We start from the raw sequence: 17,684 nt of genomic DNA, 5'->3' as shown, positions 1-17,684 counted from the left end.
AGAATGGCGTGAACCTGGGAGGCGGAGCTTGCAGTGAGCTGAGATTGCGCCACTGCACTCCAGCCTGGGCGACAGAGCGAGACTCCATCTCAAAAAAAATAAATAAAAATAAATAAATAAATAAATAAGCTGGTTGTTGTAGCACACGCCTGTAATCCCAGCTACTGCGGATGCTGAGGCAAGAGAATCGCCTGGGAGACGGAGGTTGCAGAGAGCCGAGATCACACCACTGCACTCCAGCCTGGGCGACAGAATGGGACTCTGTCTCAAAAAAAAAGATAAATTGGCTCATTTGGTCTTGTGGCCCCCACCCAGGAGCCAACTCTGCACAAGAGGACGGCTTCAACCCCCTATATTTCATCTTCAACCTGACTAATCAGCACTCCCGGCTTCCTGGCCCCCATCCACCAAATTATCCTTAAAAAACTCCAGTCTCCAGGCGGAGGTTGCAGTGAGCTGAGATCGCGCCACTGCACTCTAGCCCAGATGATAGTGCGAGACTCTGTCTCAAAAAACAAAAAAACCCAGTCTCCAAATTTTCAACTGTCGATGAAAAGAATCAAACTCTGTAAAATATGTGAAGAGATTTATTCTGAGCCAAATGCAAGTGATCATGGCCCATGACATAGGCCTTAGGCTCAGGAGGTCCTGAGAACATGCGCCCAAGGTGGTTGGGGCACATTTTAGGAAGGCATGAGAAATCAATCAAATACATTTGAGAAATACATTGGTCAGCTGGGCGTGGTGGCTCATGCCTATAATCCTAGCACTTTGGGAGTCCGAGGTGGGTGGAACACCTGAGGTCAGGAGTTCGAGACCAGACTGGCCAACATGGTAAAACCCCGTCTCTCCTAAAAATACAAAAATTAGCCGGGCAAACTCGGGAGGCTGAGGCTAGAGAATCTCTTGAACCCAGGAGGCAGAGGTTGCAGTGAACCGAGATCCCAGCAAGGGCAAAACTCTGTCTCAAAAAAAAGAAAAACATTGATTTGGTCCAGAAAGGCAGGACAACTCAAAGTTGGCGGGGGGTGGTGGGCAGGGGTTTGAGGCTATAGGTAAATTTAAACATCTTCTGCTTGACAATTGGTTGAGTTTGTCTAAAGACCTGGGATCAACAGAAAGGAAATGTTCAGGTTAAGATAAAGGATTGTGGAGACTGGGTGTGGGGGCTCACGCCTATAATCCCAGCACTTTAGGAGGCTGAAGTGGGTGGATCTTTTGAGGTCAGGAGTTCGAGACCAGCCTGGCCAACGTGGTAAAACCCCATCTCTACTAAAAATACAAAAAAAAAAAAAAAAAAAAAAGCCAGGCGTGGTGGTGGGCGCCTATAGTCCCAGCTAATTGGGAGGCTGAGGCGGGAGAATCGCTTGAACCCAGCAGGTGGAGGTTGCAGTGAGCCGAGATCTCCTCACTGCACTCCAGCCTGGTCAACAGAGCGAGGCTCTATCTCAAAAAAAAAAAGAAAAAAAGATTGTGGAGACCAAGGTTCTTTTGAAGTCTTTATACTGGCTGCCCTTAGAGACAAAGATGACAAACGTTTCCTATTCAGACCCTTAAAAGGTGCTAGAGTCTCAATCTTTTCAAGATTGGGAGGGCGTGGAAGAAAGAGATCCGGCTATGTTAATAGAGATTCTTTACAGATGCAAATTTCCCCTCACAAAGGACGGCTTTGCAGGGCCATTACAAAATATGGCAAAGAAACATGTTTTGGGTTAAAATTTTTCCTCTTTGTCACCTGTTATGCCAGAGTCAGATTGGAAAGTAAGTCACAATATATAGGTTTAAGTAAAACCCGTCTGATGAGAATTTATGGTTTGTAGGGCATGAATCCCCAGATCCCTTAGATAGGAATTTCGTCACGATAAGAAAAACATTAGCGTTTAAACTGGGCACAGTAGCTCACGCCTGTAATCCCAACCCTTTGGGAGGCCAAGGTGGGCAGATCACCTGAGTTCAGGAGTTCCAAGACCAGCCTGGCCAACGTGGCAAAACCTCATCTCTACTAAAATTACAAAAATCAGCCAGGCCTGGTGGCGTGTGCCTGTAATCTCAGCTACTCAGGAAGCTGAGGCAGGAGAATCGCTTGAACCTGGGAGGCGGAGTTTGCCGTGAGCTGCACTCTGGCCTGGGCAACAGAGTGAGACTCCCTCTCAAAAAACAAAACAAAACAAAAAATCAGTGCTTAGTCCTCACAACTTTTGGGGAGACTAAATTTGAGTAATAACAAAACGTCATTCAGCCAGCTCTATGTGAATTAAACCCTTTCTCTATTGCAATCCCTCTGTCTTGATAAATCGGCTGTGTCTGGGCAGTTGGCAAAACGAACCCCTTGGGCAGTTACAATTCCCTTTTGCCACATATGTTTACATTCACAGGTTCCAGAGATTAGGATGTGGCTATCTTTGGGGGTCATTATTCTGCCTATTAAATAAAGTCTATGGGGTGGGCAAGGTGGCTCATGCTTGTAATGACAGCACTTTGGGAGACTGAGGCAGGAAGATCACCTGAGGTCAGGATTTCAAGACCAGCCCGGCTAACATGGCAAAACCCCATCCCTACTAAAACTACAAAAATTAGCCAGGTGTGGTGATACGCATCTGTAGTCCCAGCTACTCAGGAAGCTGAGGCAGGAGAATCCTTTGAACCCAGGTGGTGGAGGTTGCAGTGAGCCAAGATTGTGCCACTGTACTCCAGACTGGACAACAGAACAAGACTCCATCTCAAAATAAATAAATAAATAAATAAATAAATAAATAAATAAAAATAAGTAAATAAATAAAATATATGGGAAGCCATTTATTTGGACCGAACACTTGCACTAGACCCAACAAACTAAAACAAAATGGAGTCACTCATGCCAAAGTTGCACGTCACCAAACAAAACTAAGTTGTTAATTTGGCGTAAATGGGCCAGTTTTAGCCAGCATAATAAGGAAGTCCCCTCTGTTTTCCCTTACAAGGAAAGTAACCTGAAGTAACCAGATACTAACCAATCTACTTTTTGTATTTGCTGTTTTCTTGTTCCTGCTCAAGTTACCTTCCAAACCCAACTGTTCTGCCATGCCCAACAGAGCACCTGTGTTTTTAGATGAGATGCTCCCTATTCATGACTCACAAAAAAAGCCAGTTATATCATTAAACTAAATTTGTTGAAATGTGGTCTTTTGAGAAACCTAACAAAACTGTCTGTTCAAATTGGCTCTCAATCTGTTTGACACAATGGCGGTGGTCTTTTTTTTTTTTTTTGAGACGGAGTCTCGCTCTGTTGCCCAGGCTGGAGTGCAGTGGTGCGATCTCGGCTCACTGCAAGCTCCGCCTCCCGGGTTCACACCATTCTCCTACCTCAGCCTCGCTGAGTAGTTGGGACTACAGGCGCCCGCCACCACTCCGGCTAATTTTTTTGTATTTTTAGTAGAGACGGGGTTTCACCGTGGTCTTGATCTCCTGACCTCGTGATCCGCCCGCTTCGGCCTCCCAAAGTGCTGGGATTACAGGCGTGAGCCACCACGCCCGGCCTAAAGTCCAATAATTTTACTAAAGTAAGCCTTGGTATTGGTGGTTCTAGGTCAGTTTCTTCAGACATTTACTGTCTCCTTTTTTTTTTTTTTTTTTTTTAAATAGAGATGGAGTCTTACTATATTGTTGCACAGGCTATTCTCAAACTCCTAGGCTCAAGCAATTCACCAGCCTTGGCCTTCCAAAGTCTTGGGATTAAGGGTGTGAGCCATGGCACCCAGCCAACTGTGCCTTTTTTTTTTTTTTTGAGATGGAATCTCCTTCTGTTGCCCAGGCTGGAGTGCAGTGGCGCCATCTCGGCTCACTGCTATCTCCGCCTCCCGGGTTCAAGCGATTCTCCTGCCTCAGCCTCCCGAGTAGCTGGGATTACAGGCGCCTGCCACCATGCCCGGCTAATTTTTTGTATTTTTAGTAGAGACGGGGTTTCACCATGTTGGCCAAGCTGGTCTCGAACTCCTGACCTCGTGATCGGCCCTCCTTGGCCTCCCAAAGTTCTGAGATTACAGGTGTGAGCCACCGTGCCTGGCCTTTTTTTTTTTTTTTTTTTTTTTTTTGAGACAGAGTCTCGCTCTGTCGCCCAGGCTAGAGTGCAGTGGCGTGATCTCAGCTCAATGCAAACTCTGCCTCCAGATTCAAGTGATTCTTGTGCCTCAGCCTCCCGAGGAGCTGGGATTACAGACGTGTTCCACCACACCCAGCTAATTTTTGTGTTTTTAGTAGAGATACCATGTTTACCAGGCTGGTCTCGAACTCCTGACCTCAGGTGATACATCGGCCTCGGCCTCCCAAAGTGCTGGGAGTACAGGCACTCACCACCACGCCCAACTAATTTTTTTTTTTTTTTTTTTTTGAGACGGAGTTTCACTCTTGTTGCCTAGGCTGGAGTGCAGTGAATGGCATGATCTTGGCTCACCGCAAACTCTGCCACCTGGGTTCAAGTGATTCTCCTGCCTCAGCCTCCAGAGTAGCTGGGATTACAGGCATGTGCCACCACACCCACCTAATTTTGTATGTTTAGTAGAGACAGGGTTTCTCCATGTTGGTCTGGCTGGTCTCAAACTCCCAACCTCAGGTGATCTGCCTGCCTTGGCCTTCCAAAGGGCTGGGATTACAGACGTGAGCCACCGCGTCTGACCCAATTTAAAAAACATATATTTTTAGTAGAGACCGAGTTTCACCATGTTGGCCAGGCTGGTTTCAAACTCCTGGCCTCAAGTGATCCGCCTGCCTTGGCCTCCCAGAGTGCTGGGATTACAGGCGTGAGCCACTGTGCCAGGCCATTTTTTTTTTTTTAATTTTTGGCAAAGAGGAGGGTCTTGCTTTGTTACCCAGGCGGATCTTGAACTCCCAGACTTAAGCAATCCTCCCACCTCAGCCTCCCAAAGTGCTGGGATTACAGACATGTATTATGGCACCTGGCCATATAGTTCATTTTCTTTGAAGAGTAGTCACATAGAGCAGTGGAAGTGGAGAAAGAACAAAGAAATCATACCTTATTTTTATTTTTTATTATTTTTTTTTTAGTCAGTCTTGCTCTGTTGCCCAGGTTGGAGTGCAATGACGCCATCTTCGGCTCACTGCAACCGCTGCCTCCCGGGTTCAAGCGATTCTCTTGCCTCAGCCTCCCGAGTAGCTGGGATTACAGGTGTCCACCACCACGGCTGGCTAATTTTTTGTTGTTGTTGTTGTTGTGTTTTGTTTTTTTTTTTTTGAGACAGTGTCTCACTCTGTCGCCCAGGCTGGAGTCCAGTGGCGTGATCTCGGCTCACTGCAAGCTCTGCCTCCCGGGTTCATGCCATTCTCCTGCCTCAGCCTCCTGAGTAGCTGGGACTACAGGCGCCCGCCACCATACCCGGCTACTTTTTTGTATTGTTAGTAGAGACGGGGTTTCACCGTGTTAGCCAGGGTGGTCTCGATCTCCTGACCTCGTGATCCGCCCGCCTCGGTGTCCCACAGTGCTGGAATTACAGGCGTGAGCCACCGCGCCCAGCCACGCCTGGCTAATTTTTGTATTTTTAGTAGAGATAGGGTTTCGCCATGTTGGCCAGGCTGGTCTCGAACTCCTGACCTCATGATCCACCCGCCTTGGCCTCCCAAACTGCTGGGATTACAAGCGTGAGCCACCTCACCTCACCTCATTCCAGCCCATACCTCATTTTCATATTAAATTAGTTTTCCTGACATTTATAGATGTCGTTTTTCCTTTGACCCTATTGATTCCCTGCTGCTCGGTTGGTTTTCTTCCCAGTATTTTCACCCCATGTGGGGCTTTGTCCTGGAAAGGCATGCTGGTTGGTTTACTTTTCAGAATCCGAGTGGGCCAGACTGCTCCTGCTCCCTGAGTCCTAGCTACAGTGTGGTGGTTCTCATTCATTGGTATAGGTACCATCTTGCTGTTTTTTTTGTTTTTTGTTTTAATATACTTTACGTTCTGGGATACATGTGCAGAACATGCAGGTTTGTTACATAGGTATACATGTGCCATGGTGGCTTGCTGCACGCATCAACCTGCCATCTACATTAGGTATTTCTCCTAATGCTATTCCTCCTCTAGCCCCCACCCCCTGATAGGCCCTAGTGTGTTATGTCCCCCTCCCTGTGTCCAAGTGTTCTCATTATTCAACTCCCACTTATGAGTGAGAACATGCGGTGTTTGGTTTTCTGTTCCTGTGTTAGTTTGCTGAGAATGATGGTTTCCAGCTTTGTCCATGTCCCTGCAAAGGACATGAACTCATCCTTTTTTACGGCTGCATAGTATTCCATGATGTATATGTGCCACATTTTCTTTATCCAGTCTATCATTGATGGGCATTTGGGTTGGTTTCAAGTCTTTACTATTGTGAACAGCACTGCAATAAACATATGTATGCATGTGTCTTTATAGTAGAATAATGTATAATCCCTTGGGTATATAATACCCAGTAATGGGATTGCTGGGTCAAATGGTATTTCTGGTTCTAGATCTTTGAGGAATCATCACAATGTCTTCCACAATGGTTGAACTAATTTACACTCTCACCAACAGTGTAAAAGCATTCCCTATTTTCCACATCCTCTCTAGCATCTCTTGTTTCCAGACTTTTTAATGATTGCCATTCTAACTGGCATGATATGGTATCTCACTGTGGTTTTGATTTGCATTTCTCTAATAACTGGTGATGATGAGCTTTTTTCATATGTTTGTTGGCCACATAAATGTCTTCTTTTGAGAAGTTTCTGTTCATATCCTTCACCCACTTTTTGATGTTTTTTTCTTGTAAATTTGTTTAAGTTCTTTGTAGATTCTGGAATATTAGCTTTTTGTCAGATGGATAGATTGCAAAACTTTTCTCCCATTCTGTAGGTTGCCTGTTCACTCTGATGATAGTTTCTTTTGCTGTGCAGAAGCTCTTTAGTTTAATTACATTTGTCAATTTTGACTCTTGTTGCCATTGCTTTTGGTGTTTTAGTCATGAATTCTTTGCCCATGCCTATGTCCTGAATGGTATTGCCTAGGTTTTCTTCTAGGGTTTTTATGGTTTTAGGTGTTGCATTTAAGTCTTTAATCCATCTTTTTTTTTTTTTTTTTTGAGACGGAGTCTCGCTCTGTCGCCCAGGCTGGAGTGCAGTGGCGCAATCTCCGCTCACTGCAAGCTCCGCCTCCCGGGCTCACGCCATTCTCCTGCCTCAGCCTCCAGAGTAGCCCGCCACCACGCCTGGAGAATTTTTTGTATTTTTAGTGGAGATGGGGTTTCACCGTGTTAGCCAGGATGATCTCGATCTCCTGACCTCGTGATCCACCCGCCTCGGCCTCCCAAAGTGCTGGGATTACAGGCGTGAGCCACCGCGCCCGGCCATAGACGGAGTTTCACTCTTGTTGCCCATTCTGGAGTACAATGGCGCAATCTCGGCTCATTGCAACCTCCGCCTCCTGGGTTCAGGCATTCTCCTGCTTCAGCCTCCCGAGTAGCTGGGAATACAGGCATGCACCACCACTCCCGGCTAATTTTGTATTTTTAGTAGAGATGGGGTTTCTCTATGTTGGTCAGGCTGGTCTCGAACTCCCGACGTCAGGTGATCCACCCGCCTCGGCCTCCCAAAGTGCTGGGATTACAGGCGTGAGCCACCGCGCCCGACCCTAGAACTCTTTTTTTTTTTTTAATCATGAGTTAGATTGATAATTTTCAGGGCAAATCCAGTCTACATTAATTTCTGTCTTTATTTCGTTAAGGTTTCACGTCTACACTGGTGGATATGGAATGGCTTTTTTCTGCGCAATTCACATCCGACCAGGTCAAGTGACTGTTCACCTGTCTCGGTTATACCGCATCTCGCGCCAGGCTTCAAACTCTAGATCCGCGAGTCTCGAGGTCCAGCTGGGTGTCGAGAAGGGTACAGGCCCGCCGCGCCTCGCGCATGCGCCCTAGGCCCGCAGGGCCCCGCTCTCGAAGCTCAGCTCCCAGTGTACCCTGCTTTAACCAACCAGGCAATTCACCTTCCCCAAGCTCCCAATTCGACATTGCCTGGAGGCGGAAGTGGACGGGAGGGGCCAGAAGCGCTCCCCTCCCCGGAAGTGGGCAGTGCCCACAGGGTTCCACAGTCGTTCCGCCGCCTCCCAGTCGGGTTGCGGCGGAGGCCGGTCCTGGCTTTGTAGCTCGCTCAAGATGGCGGCGCAATCACCCCGCGGGATACGCCTCAGCGCGGTGAGCAGCCGCGAGGGGTGGAGCGGGCCGTGTCCCAGGAGGGCGGGCAGGCGGGCAAGCGAGGGGGGGCCGGCAGTGGGCGGTGGTGGCTTGTGGGGCCGACGCGACGGCGGGGGCTGCGGCGGGGCCCGGGGAGGGGGCGGCCATCTCGCTCCCGTCGGCGGAACGGCTCGGCTGCGGGCCGGGCTGGGGCGGCGCGGGCCGGGCTGCGTTCCGTCGCCTCTGCATTGTGTTTCTGTTTCGCTTCGGGGCGGGCCAGGGTCGCGGCTCCTCCTCCCAGCTCCCTCCTAGTCTCCCCGCAGCTATCGTCCGCGGGCGAGGCCTCGGCGGGAGATCGGTCTGCTCCCGATGCCGCGCGGCCCCTGACCCTCTTCTGTCTGCTGGGCGTAGTGGTGGGAGGGAAGCGGGTTCCGCGTCCAGATATGCCGGCGGCCTCGACGTCCCGGGGGTGGTGACGGGGCTCCAGGCCTGCCTGCGGGCGAGTGCAGTCGGGATGAGTGTGCTTGATATCTGTCAGTGGCCGCAGCTTCCTTGGCAGTGGAAGCCCTGGGGCCCAGACCCTAGATCGCTGAGCTTGAGCTCTCTTTATCCCGCGTTGCGTCTGTTTTGGGGCGTTTCGAGTTCTTGGAAACTCTGTGAACATTTCGTGTATCTTAAATCGTAGGGAGCGGTCACATAAGATAACTTGAAATCTCACGTCCAGGAAATGTGGGCGTGGCTTCCCCACCTGATTATCCTAAAAAACTTTTCTTCCTTGTGAGCGCAGTTGATGTTATGCTGAAATGTTCCTCTTTTCTGGAGGTTGTTGACTCTTGCCAAAGAATGACTGCGCTAGTGCCACTAATTTTAACATTCGAATGGGTAGTGACTGCTTGGGGTACAAACATGTAGTGAATAATTTGTGCATTGCTCTGGGACTTCTTTCATTCGTTTAGGCAGATTCTAACACCTGGTTTTGACGGACTTAAATTTTTTCTAGTCCGATATTTGTGAAATGATATTTGCTTTTACTTGCATTTCCTTGACCATTTGTGTTGTTGAGCTCTTCGCATGTATTAGTCTTTGTGGTTTTTTGTTTTGTTTTTTTTGAATCGCCTGTTCATATCCTTTGACCATTTTCTATTTTTCTTTTGGGAGGATCTTTATTGATTTGTAAGAGTTCTTTACGTATTCTGGATAAAGGTCCATCTTTGGTTATGTAACTGGCTTATTGAGTGAGCTAGGCTTTGGTAGTTTGAATATAGAGGACAATTTTATTCTTTTTTTCTTTTTCTTTTTTTTTTTAACCACTGACTGTAAACATTAATTATTCCCCACTTGTGTGAATCTGGGTTGACTAACGCTTTCCCATTAGCTTAAGGTATTGTAAAGTCTGGCTTTACCTAGTTTAAAATCTCTAGTCTCTCTCCCTCCCTTTTCCCCCTTTCTTTCCCCTATCTCCTTTTCCCGCTTCTCTCTCCTTCCCCTCTCGAGGTTGAGTCTTGTTCAGGCCCAGAAACCTGTAGTGGAGAAACGGAGTGAGTTGATTTCCTGTTTCTGTCCTTTGATTCTCTTCTCCCTTCCCGGCCACCGGGCCCTTGTAGACTCTGGCTCTTCAAGATTGAGGGGAGAAAGGAAGCAGAGCTAATGGTCAGTGTGTAGAGACCAGCATTGTTAGCGGGCACTCTGGGTGTAGCTGCTGTCCATGTGCTGGGTCTTTGTTTTGTGGGTAATATGGGCTGTTGGGAACCTTACTGACAGAAATCTCCCATCTGCAGCCTCTTTGCTTTTGCTTTAGGTCAGGAGTTGGCAAACTACATACAGCTCATGGGCCAAATACAGCCCAGCACCTGTTTTTGTATGGCCTGAAGGCTAAGAGTGATTTATACATTTGTAAATGGTTGAGAAAAAAAGAAGGTTTAGTGCGAAATACAAATTTCAGTGTCCATAAAATTTTATTGGAATATAGCCAGAAACATTATTTGCTTATAGTTCTCAAATGCATGCGTTAATAGAGATGAAAATTACTGAGCTTATGCATTTGTCAAAAGTCCTACATTTTAAGGCACAAAGGGTGAACCCTTAGTGTATACACTTTTTTATTTTATTTTATTTTATTTTTGAGGTAGAGTTTCACTCAGTCTCCAGGCTGGAGTGCAGTGGCACGATCTCGGCTCACTGCAGCTTCCACCTCCCGGATTCAAGCACTTCTGCCTTAGCCTCCCGAGTAGCTGGGTTTACACCCGTGGGCCACCACACCCGGCTAATTTCGGTATTTTTAGTATGTATAGAATTTCACCATGTTGGCCAGGCTGGTCTCAAATTCCCGACCTCAGGTGATCCTCCCGCCTTGGCCTCCTAAAGCACTGCGATTACAGGCCTGAGCCACTGTGCCCGGCCCAATGTATACACATTTTAAACACTCATTTAGGAGGTCAGAGATCCCAGGATGAAATGCAGAGTGACAAAAAGTTTTTAAATTTTCTGCTTTTTACCCCTGTAATTCTAGTGAAATGGAATGCCTATACTTTGGTTTTTATTGTTGATTTTTTTTCAGAAATCCTGCTGTGGATTTAGCTGATGCACACTCTTCACCACCTCCCATACGTCAATGCTTTTTTCACTTTTTTTGGTTGAATTACTATATGGTTTGTTGTTACTCTTACAAATGAGCTAACCAGTGTAGTATGATTGCATTTTCTTTCCTATACAAACCTTTTCCCTGAAGTTAATTGATTTATATTTTGTTTTCTTGGTTTTTCTCTGTACTGATCATCCGGACATCCAGAGAACTGGGAGCTCTTTTCCAGATGGATTCAGACACACCCAGTGTGTTTGTCATTTGGAAGTCAGTTGGGAGTCATCGGCTCAGTCGTAGTTTGGGGACTTCCCTTTAACATCTGTCTGGAAATTTCCTTCCTCTTTTCATGTGTCTCCATCTCACATATCCTTCTGTCTGGTATGTAGCTTAGTGACTGACATTCTGAAGCCTACTCTCTCGGGTTCAAATCCTGACTCATAACCAGATGTATGTCCTTGGCCAAGTCATTTAACCTCTTTGTGCCAGAGTTTCCAATCTGAATGATGGCAATAATAATCTTACACACCTCAAAGTGTTGTTTTAAAAATTACATGAGCAGGTAGATAAATAAAAGGGCTGTGCGTGCTGTAGGTGCACAATAATGTTTGCTGTTTTTGTTATTGTTAGTGGTGGAGAATATCCACCACTAACAATAACACCACTTCCAGAAACAAGTGTAGCTTCTTGAGAAAAGGGTTTACGGGAAGAAAAAAATTTTGTCATTTCTTGAAAATACATTCATGCTACCGTTGCTCTTTCTTTAATTATAATTTGGCTGGATTTGCATTCTGGATTGGAAATTCTTTCCGAATTTTAAAGACGTGCTTTATTGTTTAATAGAACCTCTGCATTTTATTGGGCACTTAGGCTGGAAGCTCAAGTCCTTAACATCTGGAAAATGTTCTTATTTATTTTGACAATTTTCTTCGCACCATTTTTCTCTTTTTTATTTACTGTCTTATTGTTTTTCCTCTTGGGGGATTTCCTCCACTTATCTCCTACCTTGCTCTTACCATAGTGTTTTATTTTTATTTATTTATTTATTTTTTTAGAGACGGAGTTTCGCTCTTGTTGCCCAGACTGGAGTGCAAGGGCGCGATCTCGGCTCACCGCAACCACTGCCTCCCCGGTTCAGGCGATTCTCCTGCCTCAGCCTCCCGAGTAGCTGGGATTGCAGGCATGCGCCACCACGTCTGGCTGATTTTGTATTTTTAGTAGAGATGGGGTTTCTCCATGTTGGTCAGGCTAGTCTTGAACTCCCGATCTCAGGTGATCTGCCCGCCCCGGCCTCCCAAAGTGCTGGGATGACAGGCATGAGCCACCAAGCCCGGCCACCATAGTTTTAATTGTTACAAGCAACGTCTTAGTTTTTAAATGTCTTTGTGAATTCTCCCTGGACAAAATGTTCATTCTTATTGCTAGATACATTAACCGTAGTATTTTTTTTTTTTTTTTTTTTTTTTTTTGAGATGGAGTCTTCTCGCTCTGTCATCCAGGCTGGAGTGCAGTGGCGCGATCTCGGCTCACTGCAAGCTCCGCCTCCCAGGTTCACGCCATTCTCCTGCCTAAGCCTCCCGAGTAGCTGGGACTACAGGCACCTGCCACGTCGCCCGGCTAATTTTTTGTATTTTTAGTAGAGACGGTTTCACTGTGTTAGCCAGGATGGTCTTGATCTCCTGACTTTGTGATCTGCCTGCCTCGGTCTCCCAAAGTGCTGGGATTACAGGCGTGAGCCACCATGCCCGGCCTAACCATAGTATTTTTGAAGTTTTGTTTTGCTCACTGCATTATCTCTATTTTCTTCATGTTTCTTTTACTGTGTATTGTTTTTAGTTTCTAATTTTAAACACTTTCAAATGTCTTGAAACAGCCTTCTCACTTTTTTTTTTTTTTTTTTTGAGCTGGAGTTTCACGCTTGTTGCCCAGGCTGGAGTGCAGTGGCATGATCTCAGCTCACTGCAATCTCCGCCTCCCAGGTTCAAGCAGTTCTCCTGCCTCAGCCTTCCAAGTAGCTGGGATTACAGGCATGTGCCACCATGCCTGGCTAATTTTTTGTATTTTTAATAGAGATGGTGTTTTACCATGTTGGCCTGGCTGGTCTTGAACTCCTGACCTCAAGTGATCCACCCACCTCGGCCTCCCAAAGTGCTGGGATTACAGGCGTGAGCCACCGCGCCTGGCAGCCTTCTCACATTTTTAAGTGAGACACTAAAAGCTGACTGGAAGATTTTCATACGTGAATAGAGCTAGTCCTTTGGTGGGCTTCACTGTTGGGTGATCACATAGGAAGGAGTCATTTTGTTGGGGGTGCTCTAGGTATTTGTAGACCATAAAAAATGGGAACTGTTGGACCATAAGATAAGTACATTTTTAAAAACTGAAAATTTTAAAAAATGAGAGCAACAAAAACAAGATGCTATCCAGAAAGGCCAGGCGGAATTGTTAAAGAACCAAATAGAACTTCGAGAAATCAGCTTCCCAAGGAGGAATTCTACATCTGGTCTCCTGCCATGGCATAATTCTGGCTGCTAGCTCTTGGAAATTGGCATGAAAGGGAGAAAGGCGTATCACATTGTTCAGTTTGCTAACTTGCTGTTTGATTATTTATTATTGTAATAAAACACATGTAGCAAACAATTTATGCTAACCATTTGAAAGTTTCGATTCAGTAGTGCTAAGTACATTCACACTGTTGTGTAATAACCAGTCTCCAGAACTCTTCTTGTTGGGAAACTAAAACCCTGTACCCGTTAAATAGTAACTTCTCCAGCACCTGACAAACACCATTCTACTTTCTGTCTAGGAATTGACTACAGTAGTCCCCCCTTATCTGCAGTTTTGCTTTCTTCAGTTTTAATTACCCAAGGTCAACCATGGTCTGAAAGTATTAAATGGAAAATTGTAGAAATAGTTCATAAATTCTAAACTGCCCCCATATGAGTAGCTCCTGGAATGTGAATCATCCCTTTGTCCAGTGTATCCACACTGTGGATATATGCTGCCAACCTATTAGTCACTTAGTAGCTGTGGGATGTCAGATTCTCTGTCGTTGTATCATTCTATTTTATTATTAAATTATTGTTAATTTGGGCGCAGTGGCACACGCCTCAGCACTTTGGGAGGCCAATGCAGGGGGATCACTTGAGGTCAGGAGTTCGAGACCAGCCTGGCCAACCTGGTGAAACGCAGTCTCTACTAAAAATACAAAAATTATTTGGGCATGGTGGCGGGTGCCTGTAATCCCAGCTACTCGGGAGGCTGAGGCCGGAGAATCGCCTGAACCCGGGAGGTGGAGGTTGCAGCGAGCTGAGATTGCGCCATTGCACTCTAGCCTGGGCAACAAGAGCGAAACTTATTCTCAAAAAAAAAAAAAAAAAAAAGAATAAATTATTGTTAATTTGTCCAGGCTTGGTGGCTTATGCCTGTAATCCCAGCACTTTGGGAGACTAAGGCGGGCAGATCACTTGAGATCAGGAGTTTGAGACCAGCCTGGCCAACATGGTGAAACCTGGCCAACATGGTGAAACTAAAAAATTAGCTGGGCATGGTGGCACACAACCGTGGTCCCAGCTACTCCGGAGGCTGAGGCAGGAGAATCACTTGAACCTGAAGGTGAAGGTTGCGGTGAGCCACATCACCACACTCCAGCCTGGACAACAGAGCAAGACGCCATCTCTACATAAATAAATAATGTTTATTTCTTACTGTGCCTTATTTATAAGTTGAACTTTATCATACGTTTGTATAGGAAAAAATCATAGCATATATATGGTTTGGTACCATCTGCAGTTTTAGGAATCCACTGAGGGTCTTGAGATGCATTCTCTGAGGATAAAGGGAGACTGCTATACTGATATCAGTGGAATTATACAATATTTGACTTGTGACTGCCTTATTTCATTAATGTCTTCACGGTTCATCCATGTTGTAGTGTGCGTTAGGATTTCCTTCTTTGCTTAAGGTGAATATTTTATTGTATGTCAGAAGACAACATTATAAATTTAAAGTTTTTTTTTTTTTTTTTTTTTTTTTGAGACCAAGTCTCGCTCTGTTGCCTAGGCTGGAGTGCATTGGCGCGATCTCAGCTGACTGCAACTTCTGCTTCCCAGGTTTAAGCGATTCTTGTGCCTCAGCCTCCCGAGTAGCTGGGATTACAGGCACCTGCCACCATGCCCGGCTAATTTTTGTATCTTTAGTAGAGACGGGTTTTGCCATGTTGCCCAGGCTGGTCTTGAACTCCTGACCTCAGGTGATCCGCCCACCTCAGCCTCCCAAAGTGGCCAGCGCACCCGGCCTCAAATTTAAAGATCTTAATTGGCTTTATTTCCTTTTCTTTTTTTTGAGACAGAGACTCCCAGGCTGGAGTGCAGTGGTGAGATCTCTCACTCACTGCAACCTCTTCCTCCTGTGTTCAAGCAATTCTCCTGCCACAGCCTCCTGAGTAGCTGGGATTACAGGCGCTCATCACCATGCCTGGCTAATTTTTTTGGCTTTTGGTAGAGATGGGGTTTTGCCATGTTGGCCAGGCTCATCTCCTAACTTCAAGTGTTCTGCCCGCCTCAGCCTCCCAAAGTGCTGGGATTACAGGAGTGAACCACTGTGCTTGGCCTTTATTTCCTATTCTAGAACACTTCTTCCATAAAAGTGTTCCAGTGAACTGAACAGAGGAGGTTGGCTTTGTAAACAGAAAAAGGCTGAAAGAAAGCAGAAACAAAGAACAAAAAGCAGATATGTCATTTCAAAGTTAAAAACAATAGATAAATAACTGACTGACATCAAGTTACTTTTTGTTGTAAAACAACAAAATGGAGGGAACTTATTTATCATACCAGTTGATGACTGAAACTGGCCTGTTTGGTAAATTGGCTGTTATCTCCCTTGATTTCTCTGAAGGTCAGATAACAACTTACTTTCAGTTTGGTGACTGAAATTTTAGCATGGGTGACTCCATTTTGATTTTTAGTCTGTTTTTGGAGGCCTAGAGCAGGAGATTAGTCCAAAACAGTGTCCTCCTTTTTTTTTTTTTTTTTTTCCTGAGACAGAGTCTTGGTCTGTTGCCCAGTCTGGAGTGCAGTGGCATGATCTTGGTTCACTGCAGCCTCCGCCTCCTGGGTTCAAGTGATTGCCATGCCTCAGCCACCCAAGTAGCTGGGATTACAGGTGTGTGCCACCAGGCCTAGCTAATTTTTGTATTTTTAGTAGAGACGGGGTTTCACCATGTTGGCCAGGCTGGTCTCAAACACCTGACGTCAAGTGATCCACCTGCCTCGGCCTCCCAAAGTCCTGAGATTATAAGCGTGCGCCACCACGCCCAGCTGTCCTATATTTTTTATTTCACATTTACATACATTTGATATGATCAAAAATGTATATTTGTTCTTTGTCCTGGTTCTTGGCACTGGAGCTCCTGAAATCTTTGGTATTTCCTGATAACCATGGGTGGAACATCTTTTGTTATTTATAATAATAAGCACCCCCCCTTTTTTTTTTTAACCACACCTGAGTTTATGCTCCCTCTGTCGCCCAGGCTGGAGTGCAGTGGTGCGATCTCAGCCCATCGCAGCCTCCACCTACTGGGTTCAAGTGATTCTCCTGCTTCAGCCTCCCCAGTGGCTGGGACACAGGCACGCACCACCACACCTGGCTATTTTTTGTATTTTTAGTAGAGACGAGGTTTCGCCATGTTGGCCAGTCTGGTCTTGAACTCCTAACCTCAGGTGACCTACTCACCCTCCCAAAGTGGTGGGATTACAGGCATGAGCCACCGTGCCTGGCTAATTTTTTGTATTTTTAATAGAGACAGGGTTTCACCATGTCAACAAGGCTGGTCTTGTACTCCTGACCTCAGGTGATCCACTCACCTCAGCCTCCCAAAGTGCTGGGATTACAAGTGTGAGCCACTGGGCCCAGGCTGTAATATCCTTTACATTGTATCTTTTAGCTTCCCTGGGCAACATTGGAAGAAGAATTGTCTTGGACCACACATACATAAAATATGCTAACGATAGCTGATGAGGTAAAAAAAAAAAAAAAAAAAAAAAAAAAAAAGAAAAAAAATGATAACAATAGCTGATAAGCTACAACAACAACAAAAAAATCACGAAAGAAACTTCATAACGTTTTAAGAAAGTCTACAGGCTGAGCAGGGTGGCTCATGCCTGTAATCCCAGCACTTTGGGAGGCGGAGGTGGGCAGATCGCCTGAGGTCGGCAGTTCGAGACCAGCCTGGCCAGCATGGTGAAATCACGTCTCTACCAAAAATACGAAAAAATTAGCTGGGCGTGGTGGCAGTTGCCTGTAATCTCAGCTACTTGGGAAACTGTGGCAGGAGAATCGCTTGAACCTGGGAGGCAGAGGTTGCAGTGAGCCGAGATCGTGCCATTGCACTCCAGCCTGGGCAACGGAGCGAGACTCCATCTCAAAAAAAAAGAAGAAAGTTTACAAATTTGTGTTGGGCTGCATTCAAAGCTGTCCTGGGCCACGTGCATCCCACGGGCTGAGGGTTGGACAGGCTTGCTTACAATGAATCAGTGTTTTTTTGGGTTTTGTGAGCATTATTATAGCACATTATCAAACATAAAGAGGGGAATCATGTGAATGCCCAATTTATGGTTGGTCTGTCAGAAGTACAGGAGGCTCTAAGGGTTTATAGTAGTTGACTAATAATTTTCTCCTTGTTTTGGTAGTATAAACCAAAAATAAAATTCTAAGGCTCTTTCAACCATCTGAATGGACTTCCTTCTCAGCCAGGGCACTCTTAACATTTAATCTGAAAGACTAGTTCAAGCCATGACAGGAAGTTGGGGTCAGACCTGCTTTATTATACCTCTCTGGCATAACATCACATAACAAGGAAAGAAATAAAAATAATTCTAAATAGATTTCCTTGTCATATCTTGAAATTGCCTTGCAAAGTTTGTCTCTTG

General features: G+C 45.8%; 1 protein-coding gene across 2 annotated transcripts in view; it reads left to right on the top strand.

The window, feature by feature from the left end:
• Positions 1-7,928: 7,928 nt before the first annotated feature.
• MORC3 (MORC family CW-type zinc finger 3) overlaps positions 7,929-17,684 on the top strand; it is a 57,194-nt gene continuing 47,438 nt past the window's right edge. Inside the window, exon 1 of one of the 2 annotated variants that reach the window (XM_055279642.2) lies at positions 7,929-8,198. In XM_055279642.2, the coding sequence (XP_055135617.2) occupies positions 8,160-8,198 (39 nt within the window). In that variant the 5' untranslated portion in view covers positions 7,929-8,159. The remainder of the gene's footprint in view (positions 8,199-17,684) is intronic. The other variant, XM_063639268.1, reaches the window with a different exon arrangement.

The sequence above is a fragment of the Symphalangus syndactylus genome, chromosome 5 (genome assembly GCF_028878055.3).
Source record: "Symphalangus syndactylus isolate Jambi chromosome 5, NHGRI_mSymSyn1-v2.1_pri, whole genome shotgun sequence".
Classification (NCBI taxonomy): Eukaryota; Metazoa; Chordata; class Mammalia; order Primates; family Hylobatidae; genus Symphalangus; species Symphalangus syndactylus.
The sequence above is the reverse complement of the archived record's forward strand: the minus strand, read 5'-3'. Positions and strand labels throughout refer to the sequence as shown.